Source organism: Canis aureus, chromosome 2 (genome assembly GCF_053574225.1).
Source record: "Canis aureus isolate CA01 chromosome 2, VMU_Caureus_v.1.0, whole genome shotgun sequence".
In the NCBI taxonomy this organism is placed as follows: Eukaryota; Metazoa; Chordata; class Mammalia; order Carnivora; family Canidae; genus Canis; species Canis aureus.
Genome location: NC_135612.1, coordinates 86,504,007 through 86,522,310, shown reverse-complemented (window position 1 = coordinate 86,522,310; position 18,304 = coordinate 86,504,007). Strand labels below are relative to the sequence as shown.

General features: G+C 35.1%; 1 protein-coding gene across 1 annotated transcript in view; it reads right to left on the bottom strand.

The window, feature by feature from the left end:
* The window catches only part of DHX15 (DEAH-box helicase 15), a 59,572-nt gene that overhangs the window by 14,567 nt on the left and 26,701 nt on the right, over positions 1–18,304 (bottom strand). The window contains exons 4-7 of the mRNA XM_077880920.1: positions 15,309–15,468; positions 12,810–13,028; positions 7,731–7,898; positions 563–649 (exon numbers count right to left, since the gene is read on the bottom strand). Coding sequence (XP_077737046.1) covers positions 563–649; positions 7,731–7,898; positions 12,810–13,028; positions 15,309–15,468 — 634 coding nt within the window. The remainder of the gene's footprint in view (positions 1–562; positions 650–7,730; positions 7,899–12,809; positions 13,029–15,308; positions 15,469–18,304) is intronic.

The window sequence follows — 18,304 nt, the reverse complement described above, 5'->3', positions numbered from 1 at the left end:
TCCCAATTATACCTATAAAATGTAACCAAATGTAATTTTAAAAATCTGTGAATCATACAACATCACCAGTTATTTCCTGAGTAGTCACTTCCTCTGGCCAAAGTGCTTGGTATTCAGCACTGCTCAACTAGAAGATAACGTTAAAACCTTTTCAGATACTATGCCCAACACATAATAGAAACTCTAATCTTACTGGGTGATCAACCTACAAGAATGACAATCCTGTCCTCTTATTACTACTCTCATACTCCTTAAATGAACACAGAAACCGAAACACTTCCAACTGCTACAGAGAAACAAACAAAAAAACCCCAAAGCACCCTTAAAAAAAAAAAAAAAAAAAAAGGCCTAGGATTCAACATTATGCATGGGTTTAATAAAGGATAGTCAGCTAAGAACAGAAAGGGTTCATATCACCAAAGTCTGAAAACAAAACACAAGACAACAGGAAAATAATTCTAAAAAGTAAATTCTAGTCACTGAACAAGTACACAACACAGTATGTACTCTTAAGCTAACACCAATTTAATAAAGTAAACAACTAAAGTATTAAAGTATGTACCTTTTGTTTTGCAAATCCAGGATCAATCACAAATACCACACCATCTATTGTCAGAGAAGTCTCTGCAATGTTAGTTGACACAACTACCTGTTAAGAAATAAACAGTATATAAATTATATTATAAATGAAGTAAAATTGAAAAAAACCATAAGGGTAGCCATGACCTTTCACTAATGAATTTCAATCCAGTAAGTAAACTAGAAATAAGGTTTCATCCTCAATGGCCAATGCAATGCAATACAAAGACAAATTAATATTTAAGATCTTAATTCAAAATCTCATTTAGTCCATCATAGCAAATTCCTTTTTCAAAGAAAGCTATTATTTCAGGTTATCACTCAATCACATATGTTTTCATTACTTAAACAGAAAGATAGCATCAAGCGAAAAATTATTGATGAAACAGTATAATAGCTTGCCTTACATGTCTTGCTGACAGAACACTACTTTGGTTATTATCCAAAGTCCACAAAACATGTATATCTTTTGGTATTTTCTGGCAGTATTTACAAAGGGAACTTTGTATCACCAAAACTAAACATTTAAAACAAAATGGCACAGGAGGGCACAGGGGGACAAAATCTCAAGTTAAGATCTAAGAAGCATTGGCACATCATCAGAATCAAATGCAGATGTTTTAGAAAGTATACAATTTCAAAGAAGATGTCACTGCATTCAAAGCAACTGTTAATCATTTGAACCTTTTACTGCCAGGGAAAAACGTTTCAAGTATTTACATACTAATATGATCCCTTGTTTTTTTCTTTACGTAAGCGTGTGATGTATGTTAGATCTATTTTAGGAAACTGGCTGGGGTTTGAGAATAACATGTCACATAATTTTTCTTATTTAACGATAAGAAAATGGGATTCTTGTTAGATTGTTTTTCCCCCAGAACCTTTGATTTTTCAGGAACAGAAAAGTGCCATTAAGTGAAAATGCCTGTATATGCAAGCAGAGGACAAAAAAGATGAATCAGATACAGGGCCTGCTCTTGCAGCCTGTGAAGGAAGATTACACATGCATAGTGTAAATGACACCATAGACTCACCCTGAGACTTAAAAAGGGTTTACTTCCACAGTTAAGACCAAGGAAACTTACCATTTGAGTTGTCTAGAGTAAGGTGGAATCTACCACGAGAGAGAAGGGAACAAGAACACTAGGAGTAGAAGATTCAGCTTAAACTATGACATACAGGCAAAAAAGCCCATAGGCACATCTGAGAAATGAAAAAGACTCATACCACCAGGAAATCCTGGAGGTTTTGAAAATTTACTAGAGACCTATTGACAGGTTAATATTTTAGAATCATTCACACATCTAAAACCAAAAATCCTTCCTTTTTTTGTATTGTGTAGTTGCAAAGACTGGTAACTAGCAAATGATAAGGAACGCAGGTCATCTAATGTTACTCAAATACAGTTTTCAGTACATTTAAGATGGCACGCACATGGCTCAAAAATTAGAACCAAAGCAAACATAAACAAGGCTATGAGGGGATCCCTGGGTGGCTCCGCGGTTTGGCACCTGCCTTCGGCCCAGGGCCTGGAGACCTGGAATCAAGTCCCACATCGGGCTTCCTGCACGGAGCCTGCTTCTCCCTCTGCCTGTGTCTCTGCCTCTCTTTCTCTGTCTCTCATGAATAAATGAATAAAATCTTAAAAACAAAAAACAAGGCTATGAAATTGACAGGTGAATTTGAATAAATATCCTGAGTTTAATATTCTTCTACAAAGTCAAGTACGTTGACCTGGAAGGAGCAATGAATTTAGAAGTCAGTGACAGAGCCTGGAAGCCAACCTAAGTAGCTAAAGGTTTTAACACTCCCAAATCTCCATTTGCTTTTATAATTCCTGAATATTCATCTAGCTAAGACAAAACTGTTAACAAAATTAGGCAATAAATAGAGAAAGTCCTTATAAACCTATTACAGAACCAGTGACATGCTTGTGATTATATAAAAGGTCTTATGGTTTTCTGGAATTCTGGGGTGATATTATAATAGTTTTGGATACAGATTTAGAGCAGTGGAGGAAATAAAAAAATACATTTCACATGTTTCTTCTAAAACAGAATACAGTTAGTATGGAAAAATTTCTTGTTATGATCAATTCTTCAGAATTTAAAAATAATTTTTAAAAGATTTTATTTATTTGAAAGAAAGAGAGCACAAGCAGGGGAAGTGGCAAAGGGAGAGGAAGCAGCAGGCTCCCCCATGAGCAGGGAATCTGACTCCAGGATCCCCAAATCAAGACCTCAATAGAAGGGAGGCTTTTAATCAACTGAGCCACCCAGGCACCCCTAAAGTAATTTTTCTTTAGAAAATAATTTCACTTGGTGTGCATGCGTCTTTGGCTATGTCTGTGTGGCAAATAATGTAATACTTACAAGAACTGTGGATTTAAGAATCACAGGATTATGCCAAGCTGGCAAACCCCATGTCCTTATCGATAGTCTACTGCCAACCAAAAGTCAAACTCCAAAACAGAGGTGTTAAAAAAAAAAAAAAAAAGACCTTAGGCTTTCTTCCAAGGACTAAAAGTAAATTGGTTAAAAAGCTTTAAGGTAATAAAAGCTTTTTGAATAGGACTTATTTGCCATACTGATTTATTAAAGTACTATGAAAAAAAAGGCAGGGCTCGTAAACCATGGGAGGTAGGTTTGGGGACAAAAAGGGGGAAAACTCCTGTAACAAACTGTAGGACTTTCAAGAATGCTTCTTCTAATGACTTTACTACTAAAGCTGGAGAGGTAATTCTAGCTATGGCTAAAGAAAACATATATATATATATATGATGCGCAAGAACAAATACATGAGATGATAAAAAGTTATCTAGCTTCCTCGAAACCTTAGTAGTAGACTAATGCAAGCCCTAAGTGTGTTCTAGATGTAGCTTGCATATGATCTAATTAGGAACTGTTCAGAACACAAAGTGATCCTGAATTTGGTCAGGGGATCTACATACAACACATGGGAATATACACAAATGATACAAGCTTTCTAGACTGTAACATGGAAATAAGTGTTTCCCCCTCAATAACATGCCTCGCAATGAAATCCACTTTGATTTATTTCAATAATTCCACTTAGAAGTAGTAGAAGTGAGAGTACCCTAAGTTACTCTATTTGAATTCTATTTGGACACAATAATGCACTTAGGTTCAACTAGTTTGGATTTTCAGTCCCCAGGGAATTCTGTGGGGGTTGCCAATTCAGTAAGGACATTAACTTCTTTATCTGTCCACATCCCAGCAGTACCACACTAAGTTATCTTCAGATAGTGGATCATTAAGCCTCTCTTTAAAACTATAGAACCATCTCCACAAGGGCCATTTCTCTTTTTTATTGAGCAGTGTATGCTTTGAGCCATGTTAATTAGTAAACTGTAAGATAAGCTACAGAAAAATCAGCTATTTGTATGGATAAAATTAATGAAACCTAAATAAAATCAAAGAGTAGTTCCTGGATTTTAATAACATCAAATCTATAAAATAGCAATTCTAAGTCTTAGTCAAAAAATGCATATGAGTAAATTTGAGTAAACTTTTAACGCTTATAACAAAACCATAGCTTGAACTTAAACTCAAATATCTGAATAAATGTCAAGCATGATCAAAACAAGCAAAATAATCTACACTCACAAAAACACATGCATTCTCAACCTTTCTTTTTTTTTAAACATTTTTTTTTTTTTTTTTTTTTATGATAGTCATACAGAGAGAGAGAGAGAGAGAGAGGCAGAGACACAACAGGCAGAGGGAGAAGCAGGCTCCATGCACCGGGAGCCTGATGTGGGATTCGATCCCGGGTCTCCAGGATCGCGCCCTGGGCCAAAGGCAGGCACCAAACCGCTGCGCCACCCAGGGATCCCCTCAACCTTTCTTGATCATTAAAAATTCGAAACTATTCACCAGTAGTGCTGTGTTAGAAGCCCACATAAAAGGAACTCAGTAACTATTTGTAAAAGGAATGCTAGTTAAATCCCCCATGCCCATTAAAACTTTACCCTTAATATAGCCTACATTTTAAAACTTTAATACGAAAAGGTGCTTTTGGTAGTTCTACAACTGTATTAGGCCCTATTTTGCATAAATTAATACGAGTAAGACAACAACAAATAAGGCACTACCTTACAAAGGGTGTCCAAATATAAATACAGAATTACACTTATTTTGGTGGAAATTAAAAAACTATTAAATATTCTCTTTGTTTCCAAACGTTTTAACTTCTTACATTCTACTCTATGCCAGCTATTATCCTTGTATTAGAACAAATTTAACAAAAAATGAATCAAATCCTATTTGGTTTTACACAACTGGAAGCAGACCATAAATCCCTAAATGTTCCTTTGTATTTTTAAATCAATTGTAAATATCAACCAGTGACAGTTTAACACTTGTGAATGAAAGCGCCATTCTAGTAACTGGCAGTGAATTCAGGACAGAAGCAGCAAGCCTGGCCTCTAGTCCTTTATTTTATAATATAAACGGGATATTATCAAAGTTGCAGCATTTTAAAAAAAAGACAACAGGAAAACAGCAACTGACTGCCAGTTCTTCCTATTCCAGCAGAGAGCCACTCTCCTTTCACAGGACTTAAATTCGTCCCTTCCTCCTTCCACACAGTCTCTCAACCCTTCTGACGACTCTAACCCAGTCAGTCCGTCTGTAGGTCACCTGCTCCTCTGAAACTACCAGTTAGTGCCTGGCTAGAGTGTATTTTCTGCTCTCTCTGGTCCTATCTTCTTCCAGGCAGCTTCCCTGTTGTCCAGCATCAAAAACTTGAATGGATGAATGAATCCTGCTCTGTGCACTAGGCTTCCATAAAAACGTTCATTTTTCCTTCAACATGCCAGGCTTCAAAGCGTTTTTTTCGCATAATGAGAATGACACACAAACTGTGTCCTCCCTCCCTCTCTTTGGGTCATAGGTGCATGTGTGTATGCATGCACGCTAGAGACAGTTCTTCTCAGACTCTAAAATGAAGTTGATTCATGCCAAGAGAGAACATGATTTCCCAGCAAGAGGTCATGTAGTTTCAGCTGAATGAAACACTGTCATAAAGCATCACTGTGGCCCTAGGACGGGTTCCCAAGGTAAGCCCTGCCCTGGGAACTCCAGCGGTTCGCTCGTCATCTCTGGCCATCAAGCACACATATATCCAACTGTTGCCAAGTCACTCTTTCCAGTAAGACAAAATTCTCCTCGATATCCTTAGGATTTATAAGAACACAAAAAGCAATACAGTTAAATAAATTCTATTCCCCATGGGCTTAAGCTGTAGATTCTACAAAATGTATCACATTGGACTGGCACCAGACTGAATCTAAATTTCCAATAAACTAATAATTAACAGAGCAAAGAATTCAGATGTGAACTACATTTCAGTAAATTCAGGCCATACTTCTCAAGGAAGCCTAAAAATGGAATGAAAAGAGCTATGTGAAAAGACACAAATATGGAAAATCTTGCTATATGCCAAATTTACTCAATGGTTAAAAAAAATCAGCTTAAAATTAAAACAAATGTAGATATCCAAAGTATACATGATTTCAAGAAAAATTATCTGCCTCCACTCTACTCTTTACTATAGAATGTTTAAGAAATCCACACCTTTATTTACATACATCCACTAATACAAAATTAAGCTAAGAATTCCTCAGAAAATCAGAATTCTTCAGTCAACAAATTAACTTTAAAATTGTATACTAAAGCTATCACCTAAAATTTCAACTTTTCTCCAAAGTTCAGAATGCACACAAAGTTAACCGGGGAAAATGTTTTAACACGTTCTAGAGACAACACAGAGACAACACTATGACAAAAGTAGTTGGAAAGTCCAACAAAATGAAGCTATGACCAAACTGTTTTTGAAAAGTCAAGTCATATTCACTACTCTTGTTGATCTATGAAATACTCAGAACCTGATTTTTTTTCCCTATCAATCTCTTGATAATTTATATTCCACTAGGCTGGTGTTGTATACCCCTTCACTAAGCTTCTTCAATTTCAAAAATGTATTTGGTTCATTTAACTTTTACACAGCCATGTAAAGAAATAATTAGCCCTGATATATTTAAGTATCCTTTTATAATGTGTAATTTTTCTATAATCATGATAAACATTAGCAAAAAGATTGAAATAAAAAGCCGAAAAAAGTTGTGAGAGTCTGTTAGTCCTGAATTTAGAAAGAAGAAAGCAATTAATTCTAAATCTGACAAACAAGTAAATCATACATAAGTAATATTTCAAGTAACACTTTTTTTTTACATGAATATACTCCAGGAACTGATAGTAGTTATAGTTACCCTGAGGGATTAGTTTATTTTACATATATTAGTACCCTGTACACACAAAGTGTGATCCTTGAAGATAATCCCCTAAAGTGATGATGGTAAACTATACCTATTTTTAAAAATCAAAACTTTAAGATTAAGAATCTTACCAAAATTCATATGCAGCTACTATTTAACCTAATGATTGACTCCACTATACTAATGTTTTTCAAACCTTTTCAGACAATGTAATCTTATTTTTGAAGATCTAGTAAGAACATTGCTCTTAATAAAAGTGTAACTGTTCAGTTTCAAATTACAACTCAGATCCCCTTCCCAGAAGGGAGCCCAGAAACAGGTCTGGAAAACCCTTGTCCCTTTCTATGCCAGGCAGACACCCATACTCATAGAAACCACCTATTTAGGCAGCATGATGAGTGCTACTGTTATCAGAGATCTCTGTAGTCAATATTTCATACCTGTAAGACATGACATTTGGTTAGGTCCTTAAGGCAAATTCTAGGCAGAAGCCAAACCACTGAAGAAAGAACACAGTGCTTAGCTTTTGCCAAGTGACTTAATGGAGAGAAAGACAACACTTGGCCATCTCCTGCTTTCTTGACCCATCATAACCAACCACCCGTTTACTAAGAGGGGCTTCCTGTGGGGACAGGAAACAGTGCATGCTCTTACTTAAGGTCAAAAGATACACAAAATAATACCAAAATATACTTTTTTCTATTTGCTTTTTAAATACAGATTATTTTGTAGTGTGCAACACAGATTGCCATCACACATAACTTAGTCCTTAATAATTTGATATAGTGTCTTTTCTCATAGACAGTTCTTTTGGTATTAATGAAATGTTTACACAGAATATCTCTAGGCTAACCTTTCTTCCAATTGCTCCATTCTGCTTTTTTGGAGGCGGAGGCTCAAAAATGCGTTGCTGTTGCTGAGGAGGAAGTGTAGAATATAATGGAATGATTTTAATGTCACCAACTTCAGGGCCCAGATCATCAACCTCACGCTTTATTCTCTTACAGGCTTCATCAATTTCCTACAAAATACAAGTCTGAGTGTAAAAACAAAACACATACACACTAAAACATTCAAGTATTTATCATAATCCTAGTTCTATGCAGCTTACTTTGAACTTGGTAAGTCAAAACTCGGTAAACTTCATCGGGATTTCCAAAACTATCATTGAAATTTTGATTTCTGTACTCAAATAAATAGACACAACTATCTCATTGGCATTCTACACTTTTTCTTCTAGTCAAACGTCCTAATTAATTCTCAACAAATTGTACTAAAATTGAAATTTCTCACCCAGGAATATTTAACTGCACTCATAACCTTTTAAATTTTCACAATCTAAAAGAAATGGATGTGCTAGATATTTTAAATAAGCCAATTAGGCTTTAATGTCACGTATCACTAATGTAATTATATGGAAGATTTGCTTCATTGTGCCTAATGAGAACAAACACCTTTACAGTATCAACATAGATATTTAAGAAGTAGGCTAACCCAAATAACTCAGAGGATCTTCAAAAATTTCCCGACCACAGAAAATAATTCTAACACATTTGCATTCATCTCTAGGTTTTAAAGAGAGGACACACAATGAATACTCAGAGAGTGCAGAAGACAGAGAAAGAGAGGGAGATGGAGGCTCCAAGGGAAGGGCAAATGGACTTAAAAGGGGGGTAAGACAAATTTAAAGTTTACTGAAGCATTCATCAGATTAAATTCAGAAGTATGTTAAATGATTTGGCAGTCTGTCCAAAGCATAACTGAATTAGAAGCTATCCTTATCAACAAATTATCTCTTATCTGAAAAATCAGAATGATTAAAGAAAAACTTATTCAAAAGTCAGAATTAAAGAAAAAAATGGGAAAAAGTCTATCAGGTAAATATAGTCTGTATTTTTATTATATTAAACTACAATTATTTTCCTTGAAATTATTTTAAATCAAAGTGCAATTCTGTTTCCATGTTAAAAAATACAAAGCCTTTGGATACCTAAGAACAAAATTTTTCACTCTTTTAACCATAGGAGTTCTCTTAAAAACTGGATAAGGGTCTTGAAAATTATCAAGTAGAAAATTACTATTAAGTATTGGATGTTCACAGTTCCCTTTGAGATGACGTTTCTAAAAGAAAATTAAAGAATGGTATTGATTGAAAAAAAGAATATAACAAAACAAATAATTTTAAAGAAAAAAGGCTTTCAAATGCTGTATCTAGACTAGAATGCCCCCTGCTGGTATGCAAATACAAAATTATATCTCTTCCAAATCAAAATGATTTGAATATAAACCCCAAATTAGACTTCTCTAAAATAAAATAGAAAAACTGATGCCAATATTCAGAGTATTTTTAACTTAGTTAATCTCACCATATATTTGACCAGAAAACAAAGGGTCCAAAAAGTCACCAAACATCCAGATTTCACAAAGTAGAAAACACAGTGCCCCAAATTATACATGAGCACATTCCAAATTTTAGCAAGAAGATAATTCCAATTTTACTTGGGACTACACTATCCAATCTGTCAAATACATCTAAAATGAGATCACTACTGCATGGGATATAAAGACAACTCTAAAGATGGAAGAAGAAAAAAATCCCACACCACTTGTTTTTTAGACAAGCAAGGTTCTAAACACTTAGTTTTAAAACTGCAACAAATTTTTCCCTAAAGTTTACCAAATATCCATAGACAACACTAAGTTCAGAAGAGCACAAAGCTCATTGACATTCAGCAGCATAAAGCAACCATCTGCTAAGAGCTGCTTAGTTATGAGCAATATTGACTACTGAGACAGAAGCTCAGGAGTTTTTAAAGACTTTCAGCTCCAAAAGTATTAATATATGTGAGTAAATAAATTTGGACTGCTAATTTGAGGAGGCTGAATTCACTGCATATGGAAAAGACATTTTACTCAGCAAAATTAAAGATAAAAGAATGTGCTCCTTAAAGAATGGTTTTAACATCTTCATGTAACCCTTGACAATTGATATTTCAATTATAATCATTCTTATCTAATTCAGAAGTGTAGCTCCCCGAAGGACTTCTACTAGGCAACACTTAATTTTAATCATAGCTCCAGATTTTATGCATTAAGATAAAATAAAAAATATTCTAGAATTCAAATCTTTCCCAACCTTTCACCAATCAAGATTAATCTCCTATTCCCAAATTAACTCAGATTACTACAGATGCATTATTGTTTAAGTCAAAATGGTAAAATGCTCTTAAAAATCATTTTAAAATTTCACGGGAAAATTAAATTTTACAGGTGCTATTCATATTTATGAAGACAATAGTGAATTCCAAGAATCTACCACTTAACTGACCATGTAAAAATAACAAACCTTCACAGGCATGAAAAACAGTAATATTTTATGTATCTTTAATTCAACTCTACTAAAAACAATCAATGAAACAAAATACATTATGTACTCTGATACTTTCTCCCTGAAGATCTTCAAATTAAAGACTAGTCACCCAACAAAAGGTGATTTAAAAATGTAAGAGGACATATGCAAACCTTATTCACAGTTACAGTTAATAACTTTATTGGAAAACATGTACTCAAGCACACATTTGAAAACCATGGGGCTTACTCCCTTCCTTTCCCCAACTATGGGATAGCTGCCAAATACAAGAAGTTAAATCACAGGAAAGCCTTTCAGGTTCTCACCATGAGATCATCTGATATTTCTGATAAAATTCTAATATGCTTAGTTATCTGAACATAATGGCTATTTTAAAAAGTCATTTAAGAAAATACACTACACAGCACTCTATATGAATCAAGAAACTAGAGACCAGGCACAAAAGGACAAGATGAATACCTCAAATGCCTAAAGCTGCATTATTGCATAAATACCATTTTTATGCCCTCAAAAAAGCATTTGGTACTCTTGCTTCTAAAATTTATAAAAATTCTTCCATTCAAAATGCATAAAAATAAAGACAGGTACCAACAGAGGGTTTATCTGTAAAAGTGAATTTGCAACACATTTTATTTCCCAAAAGAACAAGTATGATTTTGTACTGGGAATGATTTTCTACCCAGGGGACATGTGACAATGTTTCTGCAGACATTTTTGGTTGTTACAACTGGAGGAGAGAATGTTACCGCATGTAATGGGTAAAGACCAAAGATGCCACAATGCACAGGTTACCCCACAACAAAAAAAACTGATAGGCCAACCATGTAAATAGTGAAGTTGAAAAAACCTGCTCTACAGAAAAAGCATTGTGGCCAATGGGGGTACAAATCATAGATCATACAAATACTGAAGAAATGCAAGGACAAAGAAATGACGCAACATTTATAGCTCTTAAAACAACAGCCTTTGCTGGAATATTATGTGTATCAAGCATTCCTGTAGAAATTGAATACAAATAAAATAATTCACATTCCAATGGAGGTAGGCAGTCACAGAAGACCTGTGATTTTTGTATCTGGGAGAATTAGAGCAATTCCCCACAACACTGTTTACAGTTGTGTCATTAATGTACTACAGGAATTATACTGGTTTAAACATTCCTCTGGGACAATGACCTTTAAACCTAGGGAAATATAAAAATGGCCCACAGACCTCATTGAAGATGCAGATTCCTTTTTCGCCTCAGATTTCACCTATCTCAGCAAGTCTGGAACAGGACCAAGAACTTGCTTTTAACAAACTCTTCTACTCTTCTCTCCTAAGTAGACTGTCCAATGATCACACTTGAGAAAAATGTTCTGGGGCAGGGGTCAGACCTTTTCCTTTTACTGTAAAGGGCCAAAACAATTTAGGCTTTGAATGCACACATCATCTCTGTTGCACATTCTTTGCTCTTATTTACAACTGCTTAAAAATGTAAAAACAATTCTTAACTAGTGGGCCATACAAAAACTGAAACTGGAGGAAGGTTGGCACATGTAGCTATTTAAATTAAAATGCTATAAAATTAAAATGTATTCCCTCCTCTCACCAGCCACATTTCAAATCCTCAAAAGCCATACACTCCTGGTGAGTGACATACTGAACGGCAGACAGAACATGTTCAGCACCAACAAAAGGTCTGATGGAACAGCACTACCCCAAAACCTCACCACTCAACCCTGGAGAGCTTCAACATTACTTGGGAGCTTGTTAGGTAGACAGAATCTCAGGCTACACCTGACCTACTGAATCAGAATCAGTAAGTGGAAATTTTCTAAGTGGAACTGCATGTATGTTAGAAAAATACATTCTAGAAAGTTCATAAAGCCTACTGAAACAGAGGACAAGCTCTAAGAAAACCTCCAGTAAGAGGCTCTCTGAAATGGTCTTCTCCAGATAGCTTTTTCCTGAACTTTAGCTTGAGAATTTCATAGCACACCTATAAACCTACGGTGGAAAACAAGTTTTAAAAAATGCAGCACAAAAAAAAAAAAAAAAAATCTACACCTGAGAATAAAACCTGTCAAAGTGAGGTAAATTCCAACTAAGAAATTTCACTGATTCCTTCTAATCTTCAGTGAACACATGAAGACAAAATCAAAACACAAACATTTGAAGCCACTCAACTTCACTCACAAGCTGACTAGGACAACATGATTTCACTGCAGCTGTGTGGTTCAAATTTATGCTTTAGCAAAGCTGCAAATTATCACACCACCACTTACCACTCAGGTATCTCCAAAGTTGAAAACTGCAATTGCTAAATCTTGAAATTCTAAAAGCACGTAACATTCTTAGGATAATTAACAAACACCAATTGTATAAAAGGGTATTCTTAGAGTACATATAAAAAGGGGTTATAATGCTTCATACATAAATACAGTCAAGTTGAAGAAAATCTTTAAACCTTGGGATAAGAAATACGTGGTTAATATATACCATGTTCTTAGATTTTAAAAGCTGTTGTATAATTTAACATGCTAAAGGCTAAATAATTAAGCAAATAATGACAATTAATACCTCTTGACCAGTTAAGAAAAGTAGAAGATCTCCTTCCTCCTCCTCACACATATGAATTTGGATCACTGTTCGAATGGCTGCTTCGAGATAATCTCTCTCTGGTTCAGGAGTATAAAAGATCTCAACAGGATGTGTACGTCCAGGAATAGTTAAGAGAGGACAGTTATCAAAGTAAATCTGGAATTTCCCTGCATCTAATGTAGCACTCATAACTATAACCTGGGGGAAACAAAAAAACACAAAAGTTAATTATTTGAAGCAGTCTTCAAGGATTCTTACATGGTCCTAAGGAAAAAAAGACAAGTAATGTCTATGTTCTATATATATCTCAATTATTAAAAAACCTACAAAAATGATTAAAAAAATCAAATGCAGGGGCACCTGGGTGACTCAGATAAGCATCTAATTCTTGGGGCACCTGGGTGGCTCAGTAGTTGAGCATCTGCCTTTGGCTCAGGTTGTGATCCCAAGGTCCTGGGATTGAGTCCCACATTAGGCTCCTCACAGGAAGTCTGCTTCTCCCTCTGCCTATGTCTCGGCCTCTCTCTGTGGGTCTCTCATGAATAAATAAAATCTTCAAAAGTAAAAATAGTAATTTTTAAAAAGCATCCGACTCTTGATTTTAGCTCAGATCACGATCTCAAGATCCTGAGAGCAAGTCCCTCATCTCCTCCTCGGGCTAAGCAGGGAGTCTGCTTGAAGGTCTCCTTTCCCCTGTCCCTTGCCTTGCACACACTCCCTTTCTCTAAAATAATAAATAAATACATCTTAAAAAAAAAATCAAATACAGAAATGCTGAACTATGATAAAAGAGTTACTGACATTTTTAAAAAATTAGAAATGAACACAGTATATAATAAGAAATAAATAACACCTGAAGGCCCAAAGTTCATAAACTGTTTTAACATATTTATGTTTACATAAGATTTATATAATATATAAAAGGGAAGGGTAAAAGACAACATAAATAAATAGCACAATTACTACTGTGTTTATTAAGACAGAACAGGACAACCTTACACACAGGAAAGAGCAGGAAATGCAAATAGAAAAAAAGAAAAACATCAGTGGCACAGATATAAATTTTCTCTTTTTCCAAATCACCTTTAATAAGAATGACTTCTTTAGAAAAATTGCTAAACAGGGATTTTCTACACTGTTGTAAAAAGCCAGTCACCAAAAGGCTGTTCCAAATACAGAGCGATGAAGACTGTACAGTCACCCTCTCTCCATGTAACTCAAACATTATAGCACCCATTAAAAATTTACTTAAAAAGAAGGCTCCCTCATAAAACATTCTACTACAGAGTAAATTCTACTTTGAGTTTCTTTCCAAAAAACCTTAATAGCTCATACCTGATTTCACTTATATATGAAATCTAAAAAACAAAAAGCAGAAACAGGCTCATAAATACAAAAAACAAACTGGTTGCTGCCAGGGAGGGATGGACAAAATGAATGAAGGAGACTAGGAGTTTCAAAGTTCCAGTTACAGAGTAAGTCAGTCACAGGAATAAAAGGCATAGCATAGGGAATATAGTCAATGGTATTGTAATAGCATTGCATGGTGACAGATGGTAGCTACACTCAAGGTGAACACAGCGTAACAGGGAGTTGTCATTGCCAATCACTACACTGTACATCAGAAACTAACATTATTAACACTGTTGTTGGTCAACTATACTTCAATTAAAACAAAATGAAAATTTCAAAAGCTCATAACATTTAATCAATAATGGGAATACTCCTCATTCTTCAAATACATTCTTTAAAATAATAAATTTAAACAAAAACATACTAAGATAACAATTTTTTAAGACCCAGAATCTTTCTGCCCCCCAGTGTAAAATCCCTCTATAACACATATACTAACAATCAAAGAATGAGTCTAAGTTCCAATAAATGGTGTATATACAACAGCAAAAAGAGGCACTTCATAAACTCTGGGAGGCAGAGAGATCAGAAATTCAGCCCGTTTTAGGCCCTTATCAAAACAGTAACACTGGCCAGGGCAGTAGTAGTAGGACTGACAGAAAAAAAAAAAACTCAAGCCAACTAGATTAAGTGAACAGAGTTCTGATGGGTGGCTTGCTTGTTCTGGGTATAGTTGTTCCTACTACCCAACATGATGAGTTAGAATGGGTGTGTTTATGTTGGGGCAGGACAAAGATTTGAGGTTTCTGTATTTAATGAAGGGGACGGTGAGCAGCAGGGATACAAAACTACCATGTTATTAAAACACAAAAAAGTCAGGTGGGTTAGAAATGGAAAAGGTTTGGTCTAAAAATACATACATCACTAGAAAGTGGAATCAAAGTAAAAACACATGAAGACACAGCTACATATATTAGAAACAAAGAAAAATAACAATGTAGGTACTTATTGTTCCTTATTTTACAATTGATATATTATAGTTGATTTAGTGATTGGCATATGTTCTGTTTTCTATACATACCCCTATTTTTAATGAGATGATTAAGAAAAAAAAAATTACTTCACCTTTAAGTCTGATCTTTGTCTTACAACTTCCTTCAGAACACCCATGAGGATATCTGTAGCCAATGTTCTTTCATGAGCCTCATCAAGAATTATTACACCATAACGCTCCAGAAGGGGATCATTCATAGCTTCACGAAGTAACATCCCATCAGTCATATACCTATATTCACAGTAAACAAGTTGGTCAAGGTTCGTTTAGGGCATTTGAAAAACTAAACTCCATGACACGCAAAGAGATCGGGTAAATCAAAATTAAATTTTTCTCAAAACCAATGTGTTATTGTTTCATGATCAATCGCAAAATTAAGCATCAAGAAAAATTTCTAAGAGTATCAAACGTGTTATACACTATCAAATTCTGTCAAGTGAGACTGTAATACTGAAATGCATTAAGATTGAATCTGATTACTGAATATAATGATTACATGGTTTTACACAAATGCATCACTTAAATGCAAAACAAAATTTAAAAGTTCGACCTACAAAACAAAGAAACCAATTTGTTTTGTAACATCATATCACTAAAATGTTACCACATGCAAATGTACATTTCTTTAAAGCCTTAGTAATTCCTCACTTAAGCTAACAATAGGCTTCCCTGGTTCAAAAGGGCTGAGACAGCACAAAAGTCTACCATTTCTTTCCCCCAGCCCCACCCAACCTAATGAAACGATGGCAAAGAAGCACAAAAAGAACAGAATAAGGGATGGCATGTGCAATATAGAGATGTTGATAAATAAGTATGAAAGACAAAAGAAATCCACTAACTCAATGAACCAGAGAGGGAAACCAGGTTGAGAGAAGGCTCAAGATAAACAGCATCTCCTCCTATCCATTCTATTCTGGCTGCTACTGCCACTAACACAAAACAACTATCCCTAGTTTGGCACAGGTACAAAACAAAGTCGGCCTGCATATGCTAAGGTCACAGTTCATTAAATTCATGATTTTATTTAAAATTTAAAAGCAGTATAAAAATGTAAAGTCATCATTTATGATTTCACTATTTTGGGTCTTTATTTTTCACAAATTAATCTAACCTAATCTTTCATGGACCAACTTGGTATTTCTAGTTAATACCGTTTGTTGGAGCAGTTAAGTTCACCAAATTGACAATGTACAGCAGAACTGAATCCTTCTCCTTACATCCCTTGAATTTAATTCTAAACTTATTAAGGCTTTTGGCAAACGAATCCATCCTTATTCTATATATTTTAGGCTTCTTTCTTCTTTGATCATATTTTTAAAAGTAAACTACATTTCTGGAGTTGACACTGCATTACCTGCAAGATTATTTTATATTAAGACCATGAAAGAAAAAACAGTGCCAATTAAACTATGACTCAATGCCTTAACGACAGTGTGGTGCAGTGCATGAATCAGCTATAGCCTCTAGCTACTTTAAATTATCTCTGATCTATTTGAGAACATTTAGTAATTTCTCCTGACTTCAGCTGCTAATTACTGACATGAGATAGGCAATCCTTTTGCACATCATCTCAATAGCAAAACATAATACAGTTCCATCTACTTGTGAGTAACTACCTCAGATCCCACAGACCTCATCTGGTCTTTTGCAGGGGAAAAAAAAAAAGAAATGAACTAGTAGTGACTCTTCAAATGATAAGTATTTGCTTAAATACTATAAAATTTACACCATGCTGTTCAGTTTCCAAGCTTACTCAATTCAACATGGAATCCCACTGTAATCTTTCTGAAAACATTTTAATTAGTAAATAAACCCAGTACACATAGTTTCAACAGTAGCACATTACTTATTTGATGTACAAGTAGATCAAGTTCAAGCATTCACAGGCAATAACCACCACCAAACTGCTACCAGTTTATAAGACTCTCAGATTGTAAAAATGTGCCTCAGTCTCACATATTAAAAATGTGAAAAAGTCACAGAACTGACAAAAGTATCAGGCTTTAACTTGAAAACTCCTTCAAACTCATTAAAAAAAAAAAAAAAAAAAGCCATTCTTTTTGACCTTTTTCCTCCATACATTCCTTAACCTTCAGACACCACAGGTAGAGAGGCATTCAAAAGCACAGCTAACCCAAATACTCATTCTTTTATATTTTTCTGAGGGGAAATGTTGTAAATGGCAGAAGAGATACTGTACGTTAATGAACTATTTGCCTTGTTTTATTAGAAACTACGCATAAAATACGTACTATGTTAAATAGTCAACTAAGCCTGACTTCCAGACTCCGGAGATAGACTCCTAACAGATGTCTCAATACTTGATCATCACTCAGTGATCCAATTATGAGATGCTACTCTTACCTCTACTGCATCACAGGAGCATAGGAAGCTTGCTGTCTGTGCAACAGAGAGCTTCAGGAAAAATTACACCTGTAGGGACACCTGGGTGGCTCAGTTAAGTGTCCGACTCTGTTTCAGCTCAGGTCATGATCTCAGGGTCCGGATGAAGCCCCAAGTTGAGTCAGGCTCTGTATTCAGTAGGGAGTCTGCTTAAGATTCTCTCTGCCAACGCATGCATGCAAGCTCTCTCCTTCTTTCAAATAAATAAAGTTGAACGGTCTCTTAAAAATACAATCAATATTGCTGCGTTTCCAATGTAGGAAATTCACTATTAGTAGTTAACTTTCCCAGGGTCTCAAAACCAGTTAAATAGTTTAAGACTAGGTATCAGCACACTGATGCCCATTGCTGGGCCCCTCCTACACTAATACAATCTCTTCAAAGTCCGAGAAAAATATACATATAAATACAACAGCAAAAGTTACCTAGTGTGGGGGTGGAGATTGGAAAGGGGGGGGGGAGTAGTTTGTAAACTCATCTGTGATCTACCAAAAACAGGTTAATATTAAAACAGTACTACTCTTCCCTTTCTTTATCCTCTGAAAAGACTGCAGGGGATGCTCTTAGCCATAACTTTTTTTTTTTTTTTGCCCTGATTTAATTGACCCAACTGTTAAGATGGCCTTTTGGTTTTTTTTTTTTTTTTTAAAGATTTTATTTATTT